This window comes from Dysidea avara, chromosome 8, assembly GCF_963678975.1.
Source record: "Dysidea avara chromosome 8, odDysAvar1.4, whole genome shotgun sequence".
Classification (NCBI taxonomy): Eukaryota; Metazoa; Porifera; class Demospongiae; order Dictyoceratida; family Dysideidae; genus Dysidea; species Dysidea avara.
This window is the reverse complement of record NC_089279.1, coordinates 28,244,448-28,264,847: the sequence shown is the minus strand read 5'-3', so window position 1 is coordinate 28,264,847 and position 20,400 is coordinate 28,244,448. Positions and strand designations below refer to the sequence as shown.

General features: G+C 39.1%; 1 protein-coding gene across 1 annotated transcript; it reads right to left on the bottom strand.

Annotated features, from left to right (window-relative positions):
• Positions 1-4,635: 4,635 nt before the first annotated feature.
• Positions 4,636-6,194, bottom strand: LOC136264064 (uncharacterized). Its single transcript, XM_066058747.1, has 9 exons — positions 6,054-6,194; positions 5,884-6,006; positions 5,702-5,827; positions 5,585-5,653; positions 5,447-5,532; positions 5,208-5,340; positions 5,045-5,153; positions 4,917-4,993; positions 4,636-4,856 (listed from the first exon to the last, which is right to left on the bottom strand). The coding sequence occupies exons 1-9, from the start codon at positions 6,192-6,194 to the stop codon at positions 4,725-4,727; spliced, it is 996 nt and encodes a 331-aa protein (XP_065914819.1). The 3' UTR covers positions 4,636-4,724.
• Between the last annotated feature and the right edge of the window lie 14,206 nt (positions 6,195-20,400).

Here is a 20,400-nt window from a genome sequence, read left to right as displayed (position 1 = left end):
AACACCCTTCCCCCCAATTAGTTCGGATAATTGAGGTTCCACTGTAGATACATGCATCCATACATGTGTAAAGGTATTGACGGGTATTTTATTCTTGATTGTGTGCATGTATAGAACTAGTCATTACCTCTTCTACCCACATGCTTAATACTGTACACATATATCCAAATTTTTGTGTTTTTCTGATCCTCATGGCTGTGCATATTCTGTTTTGCTTGCAGTTCAAGATTGGTTACCACTTCTCTACTGAGGAATTCCATTTTGTATGGTGAAATTGTATTTTGTGTTGTGGGCTGTAATTTCTGTAAACTACAATTTCAACACTGAAGTTATAAGGTTTCCATGCATTTACAGGAACCAGCCTATGTGGTTATGTTTCTGCCTATTATATTCTGCAGTGCTGATTAATTTTTACCTACTATGCTCCTTGATTGTGTGCTCAGGGCATATCACATTTTGCTCAACATTTGGATACACAATTGCTTTAGAAGGCAGTAATGGCAACTGTAGTTGCTATGAGGTTTTGCAAAATTAGATAGCTTTATTAGAATGGCCAATTATGCAATATTAAATTATACTGAGAAATTCATATAATTACATACATGTCCACTGGCTAAGCTTCTAAAAAACTGTGCCTATTATACTTGATACTTTCTTTATGCTCAAAATTATGCTAACATAGCTTGTCTCTGTAGTTGTATCCAAAAATTAAAGTCTTCAGCTTTGCATTTAGCTAGCTAGATGTGACTTTTGTGCATTAAGTTGCTACACCTTTACTAAAATGCATAGTAACAATTAATTTTAGTCTGTCTTGAATGCATAATTTTTAATTGCAGTGGGACACTAACATATTTCAACAGTGAGCTGAAAAAACCTTTCTGTTACTGATATCTAATCCAAAACAGCCAGCTGTAAAAAAGTGTGCGGCCCTCAAAAAGGTTATGGTGAAAAAAGATGTGAAATCCAAGGTGGCGGCCAAGAAATGGCTGTGATGGTAGGTTAATGGTAAAAATTTTAATAACAACAATTCAGGTAAATTTTTGTGCCGCTTGGTCTTGGCAAAAAATTCACCTAACTTGCCGTTATTAAAATTTTTACCATTAACCTACCATCACAGCCATTTCTTGGCCGCCACCTTGGATTTCACATCTTTTTTCACCATAACCTTTTTGAGGGCCGCACACTTTTTTTACAGCTGGCTGTTTTGGATTAGATTTCACTTCTTTTTGTATTTGTATACCCCAATGGGACTTTTTTAACCTTGTTTTTTTTCTTTTCCACAGGAAGAAGAAAAGAGGAAGCAGATGTACTTTAAATATTTCTGATTTTATAAGTAAATGTACAAATTATATATATAATACAAATATTTATTACAGAACTCTCCATGGTGGTTTCTTTGTAACTTAACACTCTACAAAGTGACTTCCTCTTGCTGCTCTCTCTACAGGGTGCATTGTTTGTAGCTGAACAATCTACAAGTAAATTCTTCTAGCTGATCTCTCTACAGGGTGGTTTGTTTGTAGCTGAATTCTGTGCAGGTGATTTGTTTGCAGCTGAGCTCTTTACAGAATGGTTTCTTTGTAGCTGAACTCTCTGCAAGGTAACTTCTTCTAACTGATCTTTCTACAGGGCAATTTGTTTGTGGCTGAATTTTCCACAGGGTGATTTCTTTGCAGCTGAACTCTCTACATGGTGGTTTCTTTGTAACTGAACTCTCTACAAGGTAATTTCTTCTAGCTGATCTCTCTACAGGGAGATTTGTTTGTAGCTGAACTCTCTACAGGTGATTTGTTTGCAGCTGAACTCTCTACATGATAGTTTCTTTGTAGCTGAACTCTCCACAAGGTAACTTCTTCTAGCTGATTTTCTATAGGGTGATTTGTTGTAGCTGAACTCTCTACAAGGAAACTTCTTCTAGCTGATCTCTCTACAGGGAGATTTATTTGTAGCTGAACTCTCTACAGCTGATTTGTTTGCAGCTGAACTCTCTACATGATGGTTCTTTGTAGCTCAACTCTCTACAAGGTGACTTCTTCTAGCTGACCTTTCTACAGGGAGATTTGTTTGTAGCTGAACTCTCTACAAGTGATTTGTTTGCAGCTGAACTCTCTACATGATGGTTTCTTTGTAGCTGAACTCTCTACAAGGTAACTTCTTCTAGCTGATCTCTCTACAGGGAGATTTGTTTGTAGCTGACCTCTCTACAGGGTGATTTTTCTTTTGTAGCTGAACTCTTTACAAGGTAACTGATATCTCTACAAGGTCACTAGTTTGTAGCTGAACTCTCTACATGGTGGTTTCTTTGTAACTGAACTCTCTACAGGGTGACTTCTTTTAGCTGATCTTTCTAGAGGGTGATTGTTTGTAGCTGAACTCTCTACAGATGATTTGTTTGCAGCTGAACTCTCTACATGATGGTTTCTTTGTAGCTGAACTCTCCACAAGGTAACTTCTTCTAGTTGATCTTTCTACAAGGTGATTTGTTGTAGCTGAACTCTCTACAAGGAAACTTCTTCTAGCTGATCTCTCTACAGGGAGATTTATTTGTAGCTGAACTCTATACAGGTGATTTGTTTGCAGCTGAACTCTCTACATGATGGTTTCTTTGTAGCTGAACTCTCTACAAGGTAACTTCTTCTAGCTGATCTCTCTACAGAGAGATTTGTTTGTAGCTGAACTCTCCACAAGGTAACTTCTCCTAGCTGATCTTTCTACAGGGTGATTTGTTGTAGCTGAACTCTCTACAAGGAAACTTCTTCTAGCTGATCTCTCTACAGGGAGATTTATTTGTAGCTGAACTCTATACAGGTGATTTGTTTGCAGCTGAACTCTCTACATGATGGTTTCTTTGTAGCTGAACTCTCTACAAGGTAACTTCTTCTAGCTGATCTCTCTACAGAGAGATTTGTTTGTAGCTGAACTCTCCACAAGGTAACTTCTCCTAGCTGATCTTTCTACAGGGTGATTTGTTGTAGCTGAACTCTCTACAAGGAAACTTCTTCTAGCTGATCTCTCTACAGGGAGATTTATTTGTAGCTGAACTCTATACAGGTGATTTGTTTGCAGCTGAACTCTCTACATGATGGTTCTTTGTAGCTCAACTCTCTACAAGGTGACTTCTTCTAGCTGACCTTTCTACAGGGAGATTTGTTTGTAGCTGAACTCTCTACAGCTGATTTGTTTGCAGCTGAACTCTCTACATGATGGTTTCTTTGTAGCTGAACTCTCTACAAGGTAACTTCTTCTAGCTGATCTCTCTACAGAGAGATTTGTTTGTAGCTGAACTCTCTACAGGTGATTTGTTTGCACCTTAACTCTCTACATGATGGTTTCTTTGTAGCTGAACTCTCCACAAGGTAACTTCTTCTAGCTGATCTTTCTACAGGGTGATTTGTTTGTAGCTGAACTCTCTACAAGGTAACTTCTTCTAGCTGATCTCTCTACAGGGAGATTTGTTTGTAGCTGAACTCTCTACAGGTGATTTGTTTGCAGCTGAACTCTCTACATAATGGTTTCTTTGTAGCTGAACTCTCTACAAGGTAACTTCTTCTAGCTGATCTCTCTACAGGGAGGTTTGTTTGTAGCTGACCTCTCTACAGGGTGATTTTTTTTTTGTAGCTGAACTTTCTACATACAAAGTGACTTGTTCTAGCTGGTCTCTCTACAGGATGACTTGTTTCTAGCTGAACTCTACCGGGTTTTTTTTTTTTTTGTTTTTTGAAACCATCAGAATAATGATGAAATGACAAAATTACATACAGAGCCTCGGACACATGCGACTACAAAGATAAGATCCGCGTAGGCATGGCAAGGATACATACAAAAATAATTAACTACAAAACTTAACTTAAAGTGTCCAGGTTGGATTACTACGTGCATAAAAGATTCTCTGAGAGGAAGTTATAGCCACAGCAGCTGCTCTATCAAGCAATGCTTTCGTCTTGGAAAAACTCAGATTTGAAACTCTTTTCATAGATGTTACTGTCTCTGTAAGGTAATGGCCAAGGCAACCAATTTCAACTGTGTGGTAATGACTAACAAAACCCAAGCGGTCAAGCTCAGCAATAATTTGCCGAGTAATTTGCAGATATTCTGGCTTCTCCTGCTTACGTTCTCGTGCAGCAGAAAGGTCAGCACGAGAATTAAATGGGCAGGTAAGTTCCAGAAGTACAACAGATTTCATTTCTGCATTATATATAACAATGTCAGGTCGGTGAGAACTGTCATGCGACAATTGGTCCCCCCAAAATCAGTCCCCCCGGACTAGTTAAAGCCGCGCTATGTGGTCCCCCCGGACCACTTGAGACACTTCAACTTGTCCCCCCCCCCCCGGACAACCTAGAGCGCCACGGTTGGTCCCCCTCTGCTACAAGTGGTCCCCCACGCTGAATACGATCCAGGCGCGGCAAGCAACACGGCCGGATCAGTTTCTTCGTACAGCTTGTTTTTAAACTATAAAGCTACAGTGCCAGTGATCGGGTATGAGGCTACAGGCTGTGCCTTGTATGCTCGGCTAGGCCTGTGCTTCGTGGATTCTCAGCCATGATGCCGGTGATCAGTCTATGTTGTCAATTCACTACTAATGTATTCACTGACATGCGTCATGCCAGGCTATATAGCTAGCCATAAAAGCGATGCAGCTAGCATAATTAATGTATGCCATGAAATAGCTAACTAGTTAGCAAAGTTTGCCAATATACATCAACAATTGTTACAGTCATTAGCTAATGTGTAAAGTCTTTACGTTGTTTGACACAATCAATACAGTTAAATTCATAAGAGGGTGCTGAAGGGTCATCCACAGTTACTCCTGAGCAGATTACATGCACCCACGCATTACAGTTACCACACTGGATCTACATACACAATAAATATACATAAAGTTCTCACATGAATAATATATGTGTATAGCATACCCAGCGATCAGTATAATCTTCATGCTGAAAACTTTCTTCAGATCGTCCACACATGATGCAGCGCTCAGTCATGTCAACTGAATTTGAAACACACGTATATATGCACACTTTAACGCAGAGCAAATTACTTGAATTGGTGAGGAGTGCTGTGCCTATATCTATTCTGGCTTTCTTCATATTCATTTGCAAAATGGCGTCTTCGTCGATACGGTTAAAATTTAACAATTGTTCAGCAATCTGTGTATAGTACACAAACTTTATAGCCTTAGCTACAAAAGCGAGATGTTATACCTTTAAACTCAAAACACCACAGTTGAAGCTGTCTCCTGGCTTTTGCACACCTTTCTTGAGCTGAATGAGCTCAAACTTGTCCAATGAGACGTTGTCTTGACCAACGCAGTTATATCTCATAGCAAAGAACCTTCTATGGAGCATATAAAACTAGGTGTAAAAGTGCATTGCATCAATTTAGTTCACAGTGATGCACTGTATAATTATGTTAACAGTCAATGTTACAGTATTAAACATACTTCAAACCTGTGTATGCTCCACGTATGGCTCGCGATGGTCCAAGAGGATTGATGTAGTAAAACTTTTTTTCTTCCATGTTGATTGCCTACAGAGCAGCACAACAAGTGTATTGGTATCACCCTATGCAAATTGCTTACAATCAATATCCAGTGGTTTTCTCCATGATTGTACATTCCAACAATAAACACTTTGGTGCTTAGCGTCTCCTATAGTATGAATAAACTAACTCCTCCACGTAGCATTTGTGATCTTACCTTGCTTAAAAGGTGCGATGATTTCCCAGATTTTGAGCGATTAACCCAGGCAGTGATGGTTTGTGACAAGACAGCAAAACTGTCATTCCTCAATTCAACTAGCATGCGTAAATATCCATTCACTATCTATAACATTAATTTTAGTGCATCAAATTTAGAGGTATATAATACAATGCACTGACCTCATCATTTAACCAGTTATTTCCTTTCAAGTTGTGAAAGCTACCTTGATGTATAGCCAAATGTCCAAACCTAGCTTTAATTACATAGCATGGCTTTCTTTTCCAGATAGCTTTTAGCTGATCCTGTATGTATATATATGAGTCATATGTACCACAGCACAAAAACATACATAGGCTGTAAGTGGTATGATGCTTCCATTGTTGGCTCCGGCTGTATTAATCATTCCTGTTACTGCTGTAGACATTGTAGCTGTTACGTTAGGTGTGGCTGTTATCTTGGATTCCACTGTCTCTGTTGTTGTCGCAATCATAGGTGCTACCACTGATGGTTCCGCTATTGTAGGAGGCTTTGTTACGGTGTTTTTCTGAAACTCCTCACATCTCTGTGTAATGGTAAGCACACAATAATTACAATAGCTGTCAAGGAATTATCACAACAAAATACAACCTTTATAAGCTTGTGACGTCATCTCAATGGCTTAACTGAATTCGTATCAGGACTATCAGAGAAATTCAGCTTTCTCTTGGTAACAATGTGCTTTGGTGGTGAGAATATCATATCAACAACCCTCTTTCCTATTGGAACTGTTGTGATGTTTTTCCAGCTATCACAATTTACCTTTATCAGATGTAGGCTTTATTTTAAATTCATTGTGTTCCAGTTTTTGGCTGTAAATAGGTGATAGCGCAGGTGCACTAAAACTGCCAAACTCTGGGAAGTAGCCTCCTGCTTGTTTGGGGGAACTGTAAACCAATGGGCAATTCTGAAAATAGACATTAGTAAGATATGTGAAGAACGAATTGGAGGAACCTCTAACCACATTAATAGCAACTGATACATTGTGCCCTTGCTCCTTATTCATTCGTACTAGATCTTTACAGTGAGTGATATCTTCCTCATCCCATCGTGATATCAAACTGGGATAGCTGGGTTCCTATTACATGTACTCATATAGAATTCCACGTGGGTGTATATAGTATGCTACAGTAGCTATGTAACCAGCAAATCAGTGAACTTATTAAAACTACTCAAAGTATGTATGCTGGCTGCACTACAACCATAGTTACCATGCTTGGCAATAAGCCTATACATTACTTACTTTGTCACTCATGATGCTGCTAGGATCATAAGAAATGGACGTTCTTGAAGAAGAGTCACTCTGATCATGAGATGTACGAGCATGTAGGAGCACTGATATGTTGCCATCATCCATTTGGTCCAAAATTTTGGTCTTAGTATCTTCATCACACTGAGATGTCAAGATGGGATCCTATAACATGTACATGATATAAATATTACAGTATAGTATCAAATAATCTTACTTTATCACTTTTGGTGGCACTAGGTTCATGTGAGATAACGGACACTGTTGGGTTGTGAGATTTTGAAGTATGTGTACAAGTATTGTGAGTAACAACTGATGTGTTGTCCTCCTCTATTTGGTCAGTCTTGATATTGTCATCATACTGGGATATCGAGTTGCATGGTTCCTATGTATTGCAAGATAATATTACATCAATTAACATGCAGTTATAAGTTCTTACTTTGTCGCTCACACTGGCACTAGGATCATGTGAAATGGATCCTTTTCCACTTCTGACAGATGTGTTGCCACTATTATCACTTTCGTCATGAGATGTTGAGATACAACCAGTTGCCTATACAATTATAACTTACATAAACACACACCTGTGTGCCGCACATACATGCATGTACCTTCTTGGGTGGATAGAACAATTTCAAATGTGTACCATGGACTTTTAAAGTCTGTTTAATGTCATTGGTGTTTAGGATCTGAAAAATTCCTTTACCAACAGACTTCACAACTTTATAAGGACCCTGCCACTTATAATCCATTTTTCCACCAGCCCGCTTTTTCCTCTTCATATCTTTTCTAAGAACCAATGCTCCAACTTTGAATGTAGCTGGGTTATGGTGCTTCCTGTCATACACTTGTTTTTGACGCTTTTGAGCGGTGAGTATGTTCTCCTTCACAATTTGTGCTACTTTTGTTTGATGAATGAAATGTTGTTCTATAACTTCATCATTATGATCCAAGTGCTGTACGATATCTTCTTCTTTGGGATATTGAATTTCAACAGGTAACAGAGCTTGTCGTCCAAACATCACAGCAAAAGGGCAATATTTTGATGACTCGTGTTTAGAAGTATTGTAAGCAAAAACACAGGTGTCTAAATAATCTTCCCAGAGTTCCTTTTTCTCATTAACAAACTTTACCAGCATATTCTGGATGGTCTGGTTAAAACGCTCAACCAAGCCGTTTGCCTACAACAGACACATAATACAGTTGTATCTACTTAAAGTGCATAAGGTAAATATGCATATTATAGCACTATGCATTTCTTTACCATGCAACTATTAATGTTGATTAGTTACAACATAGCATATAATATAGGATAGTAGAGTAGTAGTTACCTGAGGATGGTAAGGGGTAGTCAAACGGTGGTCAATTTTCATCATCTTCATCAATTTCTTGTCAAGGCGATTGTTAAATTCACTTCCTTGATCAGAAGTAATTACTCTTGGTAATCCAAACTGCATGAATAACTGTAAAGTATGTAATATGCAAGTAAATAACATGGTACACTTTGAATTGCATGGTTCTGGTGGCTGCTTGGGTTATAATGACTACTTCATTCTGTTAGTATTTAATTACATTTTTGCAGCACACTATAATACATTGTTTGTCTTGGGTGTGTGTGTGTGTGTGTGTGTGTGTGTGCGTGCGTGCGTGCGTGCGTGTTCATGTATATGTGTGAACTTTTCTGAATGTATTAGTAGATTTTATTTTGCATTGTTTTATTGTTACTGCATGGAAACAGAATTAGATGCAACATACAAAAGTATTCTTTAAGTCAATTTGGACACCTGTGGATGTTATTAACTGCATGCACAGTTTCACATTAATGACAAACATTCAAAGTACATGTATTACTTCTGCACGGTTATTCTGTATTCCGTAATCTCCCAAATATTGTGCAGTTGTTTTACATACTCCTACATACAATAAGCAATCAAGTTGAAATTTTCAGCACCTAGCTGCTTCTCTACCATCTCTATCTAGCTACTTTTCTACCATCCAGTAACCAAGTCAAAATATTTTGGTGATCATAGCATAGGATTGTGATAGGCTTAATTATAAAGGATCCTTTATGATGAAGCTATGACAAAATTAATAAGTTTCAGCAGCCGCGTGAAAGGATAGGAATACTAAAGCTAATCTATTGACATCCAAGTAAGCAAGATTCACATCTTGCTAAGATAAGTGATTTAGCCAAAGGTTTTCATACAGCTATACAAAATGTTTCAATTAGACGTAGAAAATGAATACTGGAATTGGTATGCTGGGAGAATACGGGTTAAACGGCCCACATAACTGGCTATACAACTCTTTTCCGACCCATATTATATAGCTGCTTTAACAAACATATACTGTAGTTCTGTATTAGTCTATACGTCCAAGTGTTTGCAAACTTTAAGTAAATATGTGCATTATACACACAACATATATATATATATATATACCTTAAACAAAGCACTAAACACGGTTGAGGATTCCTTATTGCTGCAAGCAAATGCCTGCACAAACTTGCTAAAGTAGTCTGCTACTGTCAGAATATAGCAATTTCCTTGAGTGGACTTGTGCTTTAGTGGTCCGACAAAGTCTATTCCAATGTGGTACCAAGTTGCTACAACTGGAATAGGGTTAAGTTCTGGTACCCCTGTGTCCATTTTCTTTGTCATCCGTTGGCACACATCACATTCCTTCACCTTAGATGTATAGAAAAATGTGATGATGCAAGTTTATTACTGATGAAATATTTTGCATCTTGTGCAAAGGCATTATGTATACGTGCATGGTAAACCATTGTTCTTTACAACCTGAAAGCATACAAAATTAATAGAGTTTTGCAGTACAGTTCTATAGCAACTCCAACATGTTGATTGATATAATTGGGTCATTTTTTATTTATGTAGCTATTTAGAAAACAGAATACTGCAGTTGCAAGTGGTATAGAAGCATGCAAGCAGGGTAAATTTTCAACATAATCATAATTATTATATATGTCTACAACATTATCATAAAGTAAAACTGACAAGACCAAAAAGATGTAACAGGGGCATCATACTGTAATAAGCAACCAAATTACATAGCTGTTTGGTATACGTATTGTGAAAGCTGAGTATTAGTCTGCTATTCTAAATTGCAAGGCATCAACTGCATGATATACTTCCGCATATATGTATACCCCCAAGGTATAGCTGTATAGGTATGTACTTACAAATGCTTTTACATCCTTTCCTACTCCTTGCCACATGTAGCGTTCTGTAATCCTTGCCTGTGTCTTCTTTGTCCCCATGTGACCTGATGTAGGGTGTACATGACAACCTCGCAATATCCGCTCTTTCTCTTTCGGGTCTAGTATGTATCTGACCTATACAAACCATACACTTGTATTACCAGTCACATACACTGCATTATAGTATGCTGAGTCAGCAGCTATATATGGCCCTACAGCTCTATACAACTTAGAATTAGAGAGTCAATAGGGTCTTGAACTAAAAGAGAAATTATCACACCAAGCAATTTGTCCATGTAGACAACAGCAGGCCATGCAAACTAGGTGGCTACCAAGTACCGGAACCATAACATCCTGAACGAAAAGAACTTCTTATTTCAGTGGAAACTGAATCAGTTCTGTTTCATTTACCAGAGGTTGCACTATATGTATGTTTTGCATTGATTTTGCAAAAGTTCAGAAATACTCTATAGCAGCCAGCCACTCCAACAGAACAGTGACAATTTTGTTTATTCAGCTGTGCATAGCAATTCACTAAAATGGTCCAAAACTTTATTTCAGTTGACCCACCCTGTTTAAGTGAAAAGTTTGGAAGCCATATAGTTACTGCTGCAAAAGTTTATTCCTGACTCATAGGTTTGCTTTCTGTACTCAGGGTTACTGTGATTAAACAAATAATAAATATGGCAGGGAGACAGAAACATAACTATATGTTTAAGTTTTCATAGTACAATTATCTGGAAGCTAGCCAGATGTAATAAATAACAGAAAGGAACCATGGGACACGTGGTAGACTGTAAATACAATGGCTTATACGTTGGCAGCTGCATTCGCAGTTTCTAAGTGTGACTGCTCTATTAGAGCAACTGACTGCTCTATTAGAGCAACTGACTGTTCTATTAGAGTAAGTGGCTGAGCCACTTTCTTTCTACAATTATAGAAAGTAAGCCCGACTCGGGGAGTCTATGCCACGGCCTCCTAATGCTGGCTTCTCCACCTCCGTCCTATGCATACATGATGCATTATAATAGTAAATCTTTACCTTGGTCTTGTCCTGTTTGGTGTACAGAAGCGCTCCATCTTCTAAAGTGTACCTCATTGCCTTTCTTCTAATACACCTCTTCTCGTTCTTTGTACATTCTTGTCTGTACCTCTGCTCTTGAAGATACAGTAAAACATCCTCGTGCAGTTGTCTCTCAATCTCTCCACGACTATCTTCCGACTCCGTACATTGGCTGCTGCTACTGTGACCAGCAGGGTTAGCGGAGCCATCCGCCATCATCCTTAAACTGAACTGTTACAAATACTGCTCTAAGCGTCCTTAAAGTGCGAGTTAAAGTGACGAGCCCTCAGCCGAATCAGTACAGCTATAAACTTGAATCAAGTAAAGTCACGCCAACAGTCGAGGCCAACAGTCGCTGTTCAGCAACTGACACATGTTTAGACTGTAGATCAACCGTATCAATATAAAATATGGCTGAGTCGACAGCTGCCAGTCACCTTTGAACTCCTTTCGACACGATCATCAAAGGCAGCGGTGTGCCGGAAAGCTACTGATAACATCCACATAACTGAGTTTTCCGGTAACGAACAAGTAACCCATATCTAACCGGCCTCTATACAGCTGTTTCATTGGGGGGACCAATTGAAGCAGGGCGGACCACTTGACGAAACTTCACATGGTCCGGCCGGACAGCCTGAAGTGCGCTAGTTGGTCCGGCCGGACCACTTGGGGCGGGGGACCATCTGTAGCGTGACAGAACACACTAGTACAGCAGGGGGAATGGTGGCAGGAGGAGAGTCAGACGCACGTTTGCCATCCAAATCAGCAAATATTTCTACATTATCCAAACAAGCTTGCAACTCAGACATCAAACATAATAAAACAGCATCATGACGAAAAGTAAACCTGCCTTGCTGCAAAGCCACAGGACACCCATTTAGCACATGGTGACAAGTTGGACGAGGTGACAAACAAAGTGAACAAGTTGCACCAGTGATCTGTTCGTAGCTGAACTCTCTACAGGATGATTTGTTTACAGCTGAACTATCTACATGGTGGTTTCTTTGCAGCTGAATTCTCTACAAGGCGACTTCTTCTAGCTGAACTCTCTATAGGGTGATCTTCTCGTAGCTGAACTCTCTGAAGGGTGATTCGTTTGCAGCTGAACTCTCTACAATGTAGAGGGTTCAGCTGCAAATGAATCAAGAGTTCAGCTAGAAGAAGTCACCTTGTAGAGAATTCAGCTACAAAGAAACCACCATGTAGATAGTTCAGCTGTAAACAAATCATCCTGTAGAGAGTTCAGCTACGAACAGATCACCCGGTAGAGTTCAGCTAGAAACAAGTCACCCAGCAGAGAGATCAGCTAGAAACAAGTCATCCTGTAGAGAAACCAGCTAGAACAAGTCACTTTGTATGTAGAAAGTTCAGCTGCAAAAAAAAATCACCCTGTAGAGAGGTCAGCTACAAACAAACCTCCCTGTAGAGAGATCAGCTAGAAGAAGTTACCTTGTAGAGAGTTCAGCTACAAAGAATGGTTTCTTTGTAGCTGAACTCTCCTCAAGGTAACTTCTTCTAGCTGATCTTTCTACAGGGTGATTTGTTTGTAGCTGAACTCTCTACAGGTGATTTGTTTGCAGCTGAACTCTCTACATGATGGTTTCTTTGTAGCTGAACTCTCTACAAGGTAACTGATGTCTCTACAAGGTCACTAGTTTGTAGCTGAACTCTTTACATGGTGGTTTCTTCGTAACTGAACTCTCTACAGGGTGACTTCTTTTAGCTGATCTTTCTAGAGGGTGATTTGTTTGTAGCTGAACTCTCTACAGGTGATTTGTTTGCAGCTGAACTCTCTACATGATGGTTTCTTTGTAGCTGAACCCTCTACAAGGTAACTTCTTCTAGCTGATCTCTCTACAGGGAGATTTGTTTGTAGTTGACCTCTCTACATGGTGATTTTTTTTTTTGTAGCTGAACTTTCTACATACAAAGTGACTTGTTCTAGCTGGTCTCTCTACAGGATGACTTGTTTCTAGCTGATCTCTCTGCAGGGTGACTTGTTTCTAGCTGAACTCTACTGGGTGATCTGTTCGTAGCTAAACTCTTTACAGGATGATTTGTTTACATGCAGCTGAACTATCTACATGGTGGTTTCTTTGCAGCTGAATTCTCTACAAGGTGACTTCTTCTAGCTGAACTCTCTATAGGGTGATCTTCTCGTAGCTGAACTCTCTGCAGGGTGATTCGTTTGCAGCTGAACTTTCTACATGATAGTTTGTTCATAACTGAACACTCTACAAGGCAACCTCTTCTAGCTGATCTCTTTACAGGATAACCTGTTTCTAGCTGAACTCTCTACATGGTGATTTTTTGGTAGCTAAACTCTCTACAATTCGATTTGTTTGCAGCTGAACTCTCTACATGGTGGTTTCTTTGTAGCTGAACTCTCTACAAGGTAGCTTCTTCTAGCTGATCTCTCTACAGGGAGATTTGTATGTAGCTGAACTCTCTACAGGTGATTTGTGTGCAGCTGAACTCTCTACATGATGGTTTGTTTGCAGCTGAACTCTCTACAAGGTAACTTCTTCTAGTTGATTTCTCTACAAGGTGACTTGTTTCTAGCTGATCTCTCTACAGGGTGATTTGTTTGTAGCTGAACTCTGTACAGTTTGATTTGTTTGCAGTTGAACTTTCTACATGGTTGTTTCTTTGTAGCTGAACTCTCTACAAGGTAACTTCTTCTAGTTGATCTCTCTACAGGATGACTTGTTTCTAGCTGAACTCTTGAGAGGATGATCTGTTCATTGCTGAATTCTCTACATGGTAGTTTCTTTGTAGCTAAACTCTTTACAAGGTGACTTCTTCTAGCTGATCTCTCTATAGGGTGATTTGTTTGTAGCTGAACTATCTGCAGGGTGATTTGAACTCTCTACAAGGTGATGTTTTCTAGTTGATCTCTCTACTCAGTCTGGATGACTTGTTTCTAGCTGAACTCTCTACAGTGTGATCTGTTAAGTTTCTATGATCTCTCTATAGAGTTATAACATGTTTGTATAGCTGAACTCTTTACAGAGTGGTTTTTTGATTGGTTGCTGAACTCTCCAGCTACACGGTGACTTGTTTGTACTACAGAATGACTTGTTTGTAGCTGAACTCTCTACAGAGTGAGTTACTTGTAGCTGAACATAAGTGACTTGTTTGTAGCTGATCTAGATGAACTCTCTACTGGGTAGCTTTTTTTGTAGCTGAACCCTTTATGCAGTGATTTGTTTGTAGCTGAATTCTCTACAGAGTGACTTGTTGTAGCTGAACTCTCTACAAGGTGACTTGTTTATCGCTGAATTCTCTTCAGTGTGACTTATAATGTTCTGAATCTCTACAGCAACATATTTGTAGTTGAATTCTCTACAGGGTGACTTGCTTATAGCTGAATTGTCTATAAGATTAACTGTATGTAGCTGAACTCCCTACAGAATAACTTGCAATGTAATATAATTCTATAATGGAGTAAGTTATAAACGTAGCTGAATGCTTTATTAGGGTGACTGTTCTATTAGAGTATCTCGATCTCGCATATGCTACACGTAGTTGGCTTTGGAATCATAACTCAGTGGTTTGTAATCCGATTCTTCTGTACTACTGCACGGACTTTCTATGATAATTATTCCAGCCACACACCGATTTTCAGCTTACTACTCTAAGCGGTTTGCCTGGTAGGCGTGAAAACTATTAGTTTTTTATTCATAAAAATCGATCGCGTAATTGTGACACAGGTTGGGTTTTGCGTTATATCTCGATGGCCTTTAACTGGATTCCTTTCAAACCACAAAAAGGCACTCCTACGATAGTTACTCCATCTACATAGCAATTTTCAGCTCATTCCTTCAAGCGGTTTACCCTTAGTCTCGTGCCCAGACCCTATTTTTTCTTTTGTGTGGGGGTGGAGAAAAAAAGGGTCTGGTGGATCTCCAATAGCATTTTTGTGCAGCCGGATCTACAACTTTTGGGGATGGTTGATTATTATTATTATTGTTACTGAGCAGACAGCACAGCTGATATGCTCAGGAAAAAAAAGCAATCATAAAATGAATTTAGCTACGTAGTTACAAAGATTACAGTTATAGAGTTCCATACAATGTTTGCAGTTCCGCTGAAAAAGAGTCAATATTGTTGCTCTCAATGATGGATTGGTGGTGGTGGATAACAAAGGCCTGTTAACGAAGCGAGAATTGGAAAACGGCGCGCGTACCAGAGTTTCGAAGGCTTGCAAAGCAAACGCGCGCCGTTTTCCAATTCTCGCTTCGTTAACTGGCCTTTGCTATCCACCACCACCAATCAACAATCCCCAAAAGTTGTAGATCCGGCTGCACAAAAATGCTATTGGAGATCCACCAGACCCTTTTTTTCTCCGCCCCCACACAAAAGAAAAAATAGGGTCTGGGCACGAGACTAGTTTACCCTGTGGGCGCAGCTACCCAGAAGGTGATGGAGGGGCAGGCATGTCCCCACGAAACACTCAAAATCATTTATAATTGCAAAAAAGGCTAATGACCCAATGGTGGGCTAGCCAACACACGGTGTTGTATTATTACAACTTAAATAACTAGCTACGTAACCATTTCAGTACTGACTGCTTCCAATCGAGGTAGCTATATTCGTCGAGCATCATCGCACGTGCCACAACTGTACTCCAACAAATTCATCCACAGTCCTGTAGAGCTAATACTTTAGTGCAAATACAGGTTACTTTACGTTAGCCACAGCCTGTGCTGCAGACTTAGCACACTGCTGACAGGATGACGTATTCACTCACTCCACTCAGCGAAATTCAAATGCCATGTATTGCACGAAATCCCACCTGTCTTGCTAGCAGAACTTGTAAGCTTGACTGATCCACCTGACTGACTGACAAAGTAAAAACAGACTGCACTGCTGTATGTACAAAGGTCCAGTGTGATCGACTTGATAAAATAAACCTGGTACATTTATTTAGCTAACACTTTATCACCTCGTAGACAGTAGGTTCGTAGCATCATCTGGTCTCCTTTGTCACTTGTGAGTTGTGACTCCTGCCGTGGAGAAGCGGGTCACTCTTTTTAGATTCAAAAATGTTCTATCACGCGAGTAATCTAGGCTAAATATAGAAGTATGTGTCTAATATTTTTGTTCGATGGATTCATGAGCGAGTTGAATGTTGTGTGTGCGCATTCACTAGCAACCCTTGGTGATACCGCGTAGTAGTGTACATAATTTACAGTCATTTGCGTGTCAGTTTAATACTGGTAAACTTGTGACGAAGGTTTTAAAAAAAATCATTTAGTGATGGGGGGGCAAATGCCCCCCCTTGCCCCCCCTTAGCTACGCCTCTGTGTGGGCGTGACAGACCTTCGACCTTATTTTACGCAAATAATCGGTCATAACTCCGTGAATGTTCATCGGATTCCTACCAAGCTTGGTACTGAGATTCGCCTTAATGAGCCCTTTAAGTGTGCCAAATTTCAGCCCGATTGGAGCACGCATTCGTTTTATTTCGGATTTTACAAAGTGTGCGAAAAGAAGAAGAAGAAGTACAAGAAGAAGAAAAAAACGAAGAAAAAAACCCAAACTTTGGCCGCTCGTATCTCGGAAATGGCTGGAGCGATTTTCTTCAAAGTTGGAATGTGGACTCCCCTACCTAGCCGGCACCTCTGTAGCAACTTTGGTTTCAATCGGATAAGGAATCACGGAGCTACAAAGGTGTGAAAATCGCGTTTACTTTCTTCCTGTAAATATACTCACGGTGTGGCGCGCCGCCTTCTTGGGCCGCACGACACACTACCGTGTGTCTTGATTATATTACAAATCAAAGATTCATTATGAAAGTTTCGCTGAGTTATTGACTGCCTTGAATCCAATACTCCTATCAAGACCAACATAATTTTCATAATTCTGAGGTCAATCACTTCTCCCAATTTCCATCAAGCCTCCTCATACAACATCTGACAAAGAATGATTAATGACAGTGACATGGGAATTTAACAGAAGAATCAATAAATGTCAACCCAAAATTCCAATAACCACCAGAGACCAATGCTGTGTAAAATGTTATTACCAGGACTTCCATCTGGGATTTCCACCAACTAAATTTTCTCAATGTCTCCAACTAAAAAATTACATTAGGAAGTTCTGCACACTTTTGTTGCAACTGTTATTATTAAACTCTATACGTGACCACAGTGCTTGACAGCTTATTCCATTGCTGTATGCATGATAGGGTTGTTTTAGGTGTTGATATCTATACGGGAAGTTTTAAAGTTCAGTGTATTATTTTTTTACTCAAATAGCTATACTGTTTTGCTGATTAGGGGCTGGATAAGTAAGAGATAATATTATACTCACTATTATAACATGCTTCAAGCATTGCTGAGTATACCAATGCTATTGCTTGCAAAAAAAGAAGAAAAAAGAAAGGAGGGTCTACCAATGTTTGTATTCCCCTGCACATTGATTGTAGCCATGTAAACACAACCATGCAATTGTGTAAAACCAGGGTTACAAGAACTTTTATGTGTGACGTGTACACACAAAGAATGCATGAATAACATTTTAGGGCCTTTGATTCTCCAAGATTGTCATTACATTTATGTAAATACTCTTCAGTATCACCAGCATGTGACTGCAGTTACCAAGATAGTTCATTTTACCAAGTCAATTGATAGTGAATAATGTTCAATAATGTTTTTGCTTATGCTGGCGTACGATTAATTTAGACCTTCAATGTTGATCACTGTAAAGCTAATAATCTATATCTGCACAAAAACAACAAACAGCCAAGTTGTGGAAAAAGTGCGGCCTTCAATAGGCAAAAAAAACTTGTGAAATCAAAGGTGGCGGTTAAGAAATGGCTGCAATTATGTCAATGCTAATAAATGTCATGAGCCTTTGCTAGTTAGAGCCATTGCTACTAAAGACATGGGACAAGGCTGCAAAACCACAAGTATACAAGTGCTTGCATGTATAAGCAAAAAGAGATAACAGAGGTGATCATTATGTGGGTGTTATGTATGCATTCAGTCATTTCCATTCTTGTACACTCAAAAGTTGGTAATGGAGAATAGGTCAGTTCACTTTACTCGGTCAACTAGCTGGCTAATAGCTATTTTGATGTTTACATGCATGCAATCATAATCATAGCCCCACATACCATACTCAAGTGAGTTTTAATTAATTTTGATTCACATGTTTAAAGCACAATGAAAACAGCAAATGTAAACAATAGTGCAATGACTATCAAATGAACAACAAAATCCGCAGTGGTTGGATTTTCATTGCATCTTTATGTTCATTTGTAATGGTAGCTACTAAATTCAGCTAGACAACTGCATACTAAATAGCATTTTCCATGTCGGTCCTTTATTGCCCTTGCACATGCAGTGTGGTAGCAGGGTATACAGTTGCTACAACTCCTTCAAATTCCAGCCATGCACGTATCTCCTCTAACATAGCATGACATGCAAGCACATGTCTCATATAAGGATATTGTCACTGTCTGGTAGAATCTCAACCTGGTCATCCTCAATCTGGATAGTGCCACTTCAGCTACGTACCATGGGATGCACAACCAAATTAGTAGCATATAAGTCAAATTGTACACACAGTCAGTGCACACATGGCATACATCAAATAGCCTGCTAATTTAGGAAGGGCTGTTGGTTTGGCTCGTGGTTTGGTTTTCTTCTTAGTGCCAAACAATTACAGGTTTCTCTGCTACCTTGCTTCTGCCTATGCCTTTTCTTCACTTATGTAGCAGTTTTACATCTCCAAAAACTAATGTGTTACATTTGCAATGCATTACCCCCAACTCTGCACACAACGATACTTTTACATGTAGGTTTCCTAAAAACCAGCAGTCACTACACTAGTATAGCTACACAAAACCATATTCAAAGTAATGCAGCTGATTTGCCATGCCCAACTCTACCTTTAAATCAGGGATACCACAACAGAGAAAGTTTATGGCATATACTGATATGTCATTGTATGACATATATTATATTTTTGTAAGATATAATTCCTTTATAATTTTGTGGTTTCTATATACAAATAGTAAATAGGTTCTGTTAGCACAAGTTGCATGGATGTATAGTCATGGTGTTGTAAAGCAGGTTTTCCTTTGATTGATTGATTGATTTATATATTTAACCTCCAAGCACTTTTGCTACAGCCATTCTTCCTTGCCCGGAGGGACACATTACAATACATAGACAGTACACACAAAACTAAACAAAGCAAGGTAAAACTGATACAAAGACAACCATTACAATACAACTTACAACACAAAAACATACATAGATACAATCATAGTAATATTATCAAAGGAGTGACTCACACTTTACTAAGCTTCTATTCACAGCCAAAACAATAACTTTCATCTCACTACAAAAACTGGACTGGAACCTGCATCATGACAATCCCTACATCCCTATTTCGAAGATTACAAAAGTAGGTTTGTCCTACCCTCAAAGGTACATACAGGTATATGCAGAGCAGCATTGAAATTGGGTCAGGTCAACTAGGTCACATTTTGTCAGGGTCATCCAGGTCTGACCCACTTTACTAGATTTATAAACTAAGGTTTATAAATCTAAGCTGCAATACGCCTAGTGATAGTGGCTACACATATGCCTACAGTCAGTAATCCCAATAACTGGGCATGGCTCATAAAAGAAGCAGCAGAGCTACCACGTTAGTTCACTTTCACATCGTCAGAATAATTCATTTCACACATGATCCAATTTCAGATAATCTTACGATTGCAGCTTGTGGGTATGCAAGAATCCATGTCTGTAGGCTACTGTGGAACCATGCCCATGCACTAATCAATTATTATTGTTCACGTCATAGTATAATACCGGTAATGTGGTACTGGCAGTGAAATTTGGGTCTGCTCAGTGGGTGATCTGGTTAAAATTATGAACATGTGTATCATTAGTACTGCTTGATCGTCTGAATCATGGCATCACATTCTACACACCTATTAGTAGAAGTAGTAAACACAATTAACTCTGTGCAACTAATATGCATTGCATACCACAAACACAAAAACAACAAAAACAATTTGATTGATGTTATGTTACAAACCAGGTAAATCTTTGTGGCTGGAACTGATTTAATTACTATTTATAAGTGTTTCTTAGTTGAAAATTAAGTAC

Coding starts and splice junctions, on each gene's coding strand:
- LOC136264064 (XM_066058747.1), bottom strand. CDS start 6,194: ATGATTGCGACAACAACAGAGACAGTGGAATCCAAGATAACAGCCACA. Junction 5,154..5,207: donor GTGGTGTTTTGAGTTTAAAG/GTATAACATCTC, acceptor TACTATACACAG/ATTGCTGAACAATTGTTAAA. Junction 4,857..4,916: donor AAGATTATACTGATCGCTGG/GTATGCTATACA, acceptor TTGTGTATGTAG/ATCCAGTGTGGTAACTGTAA.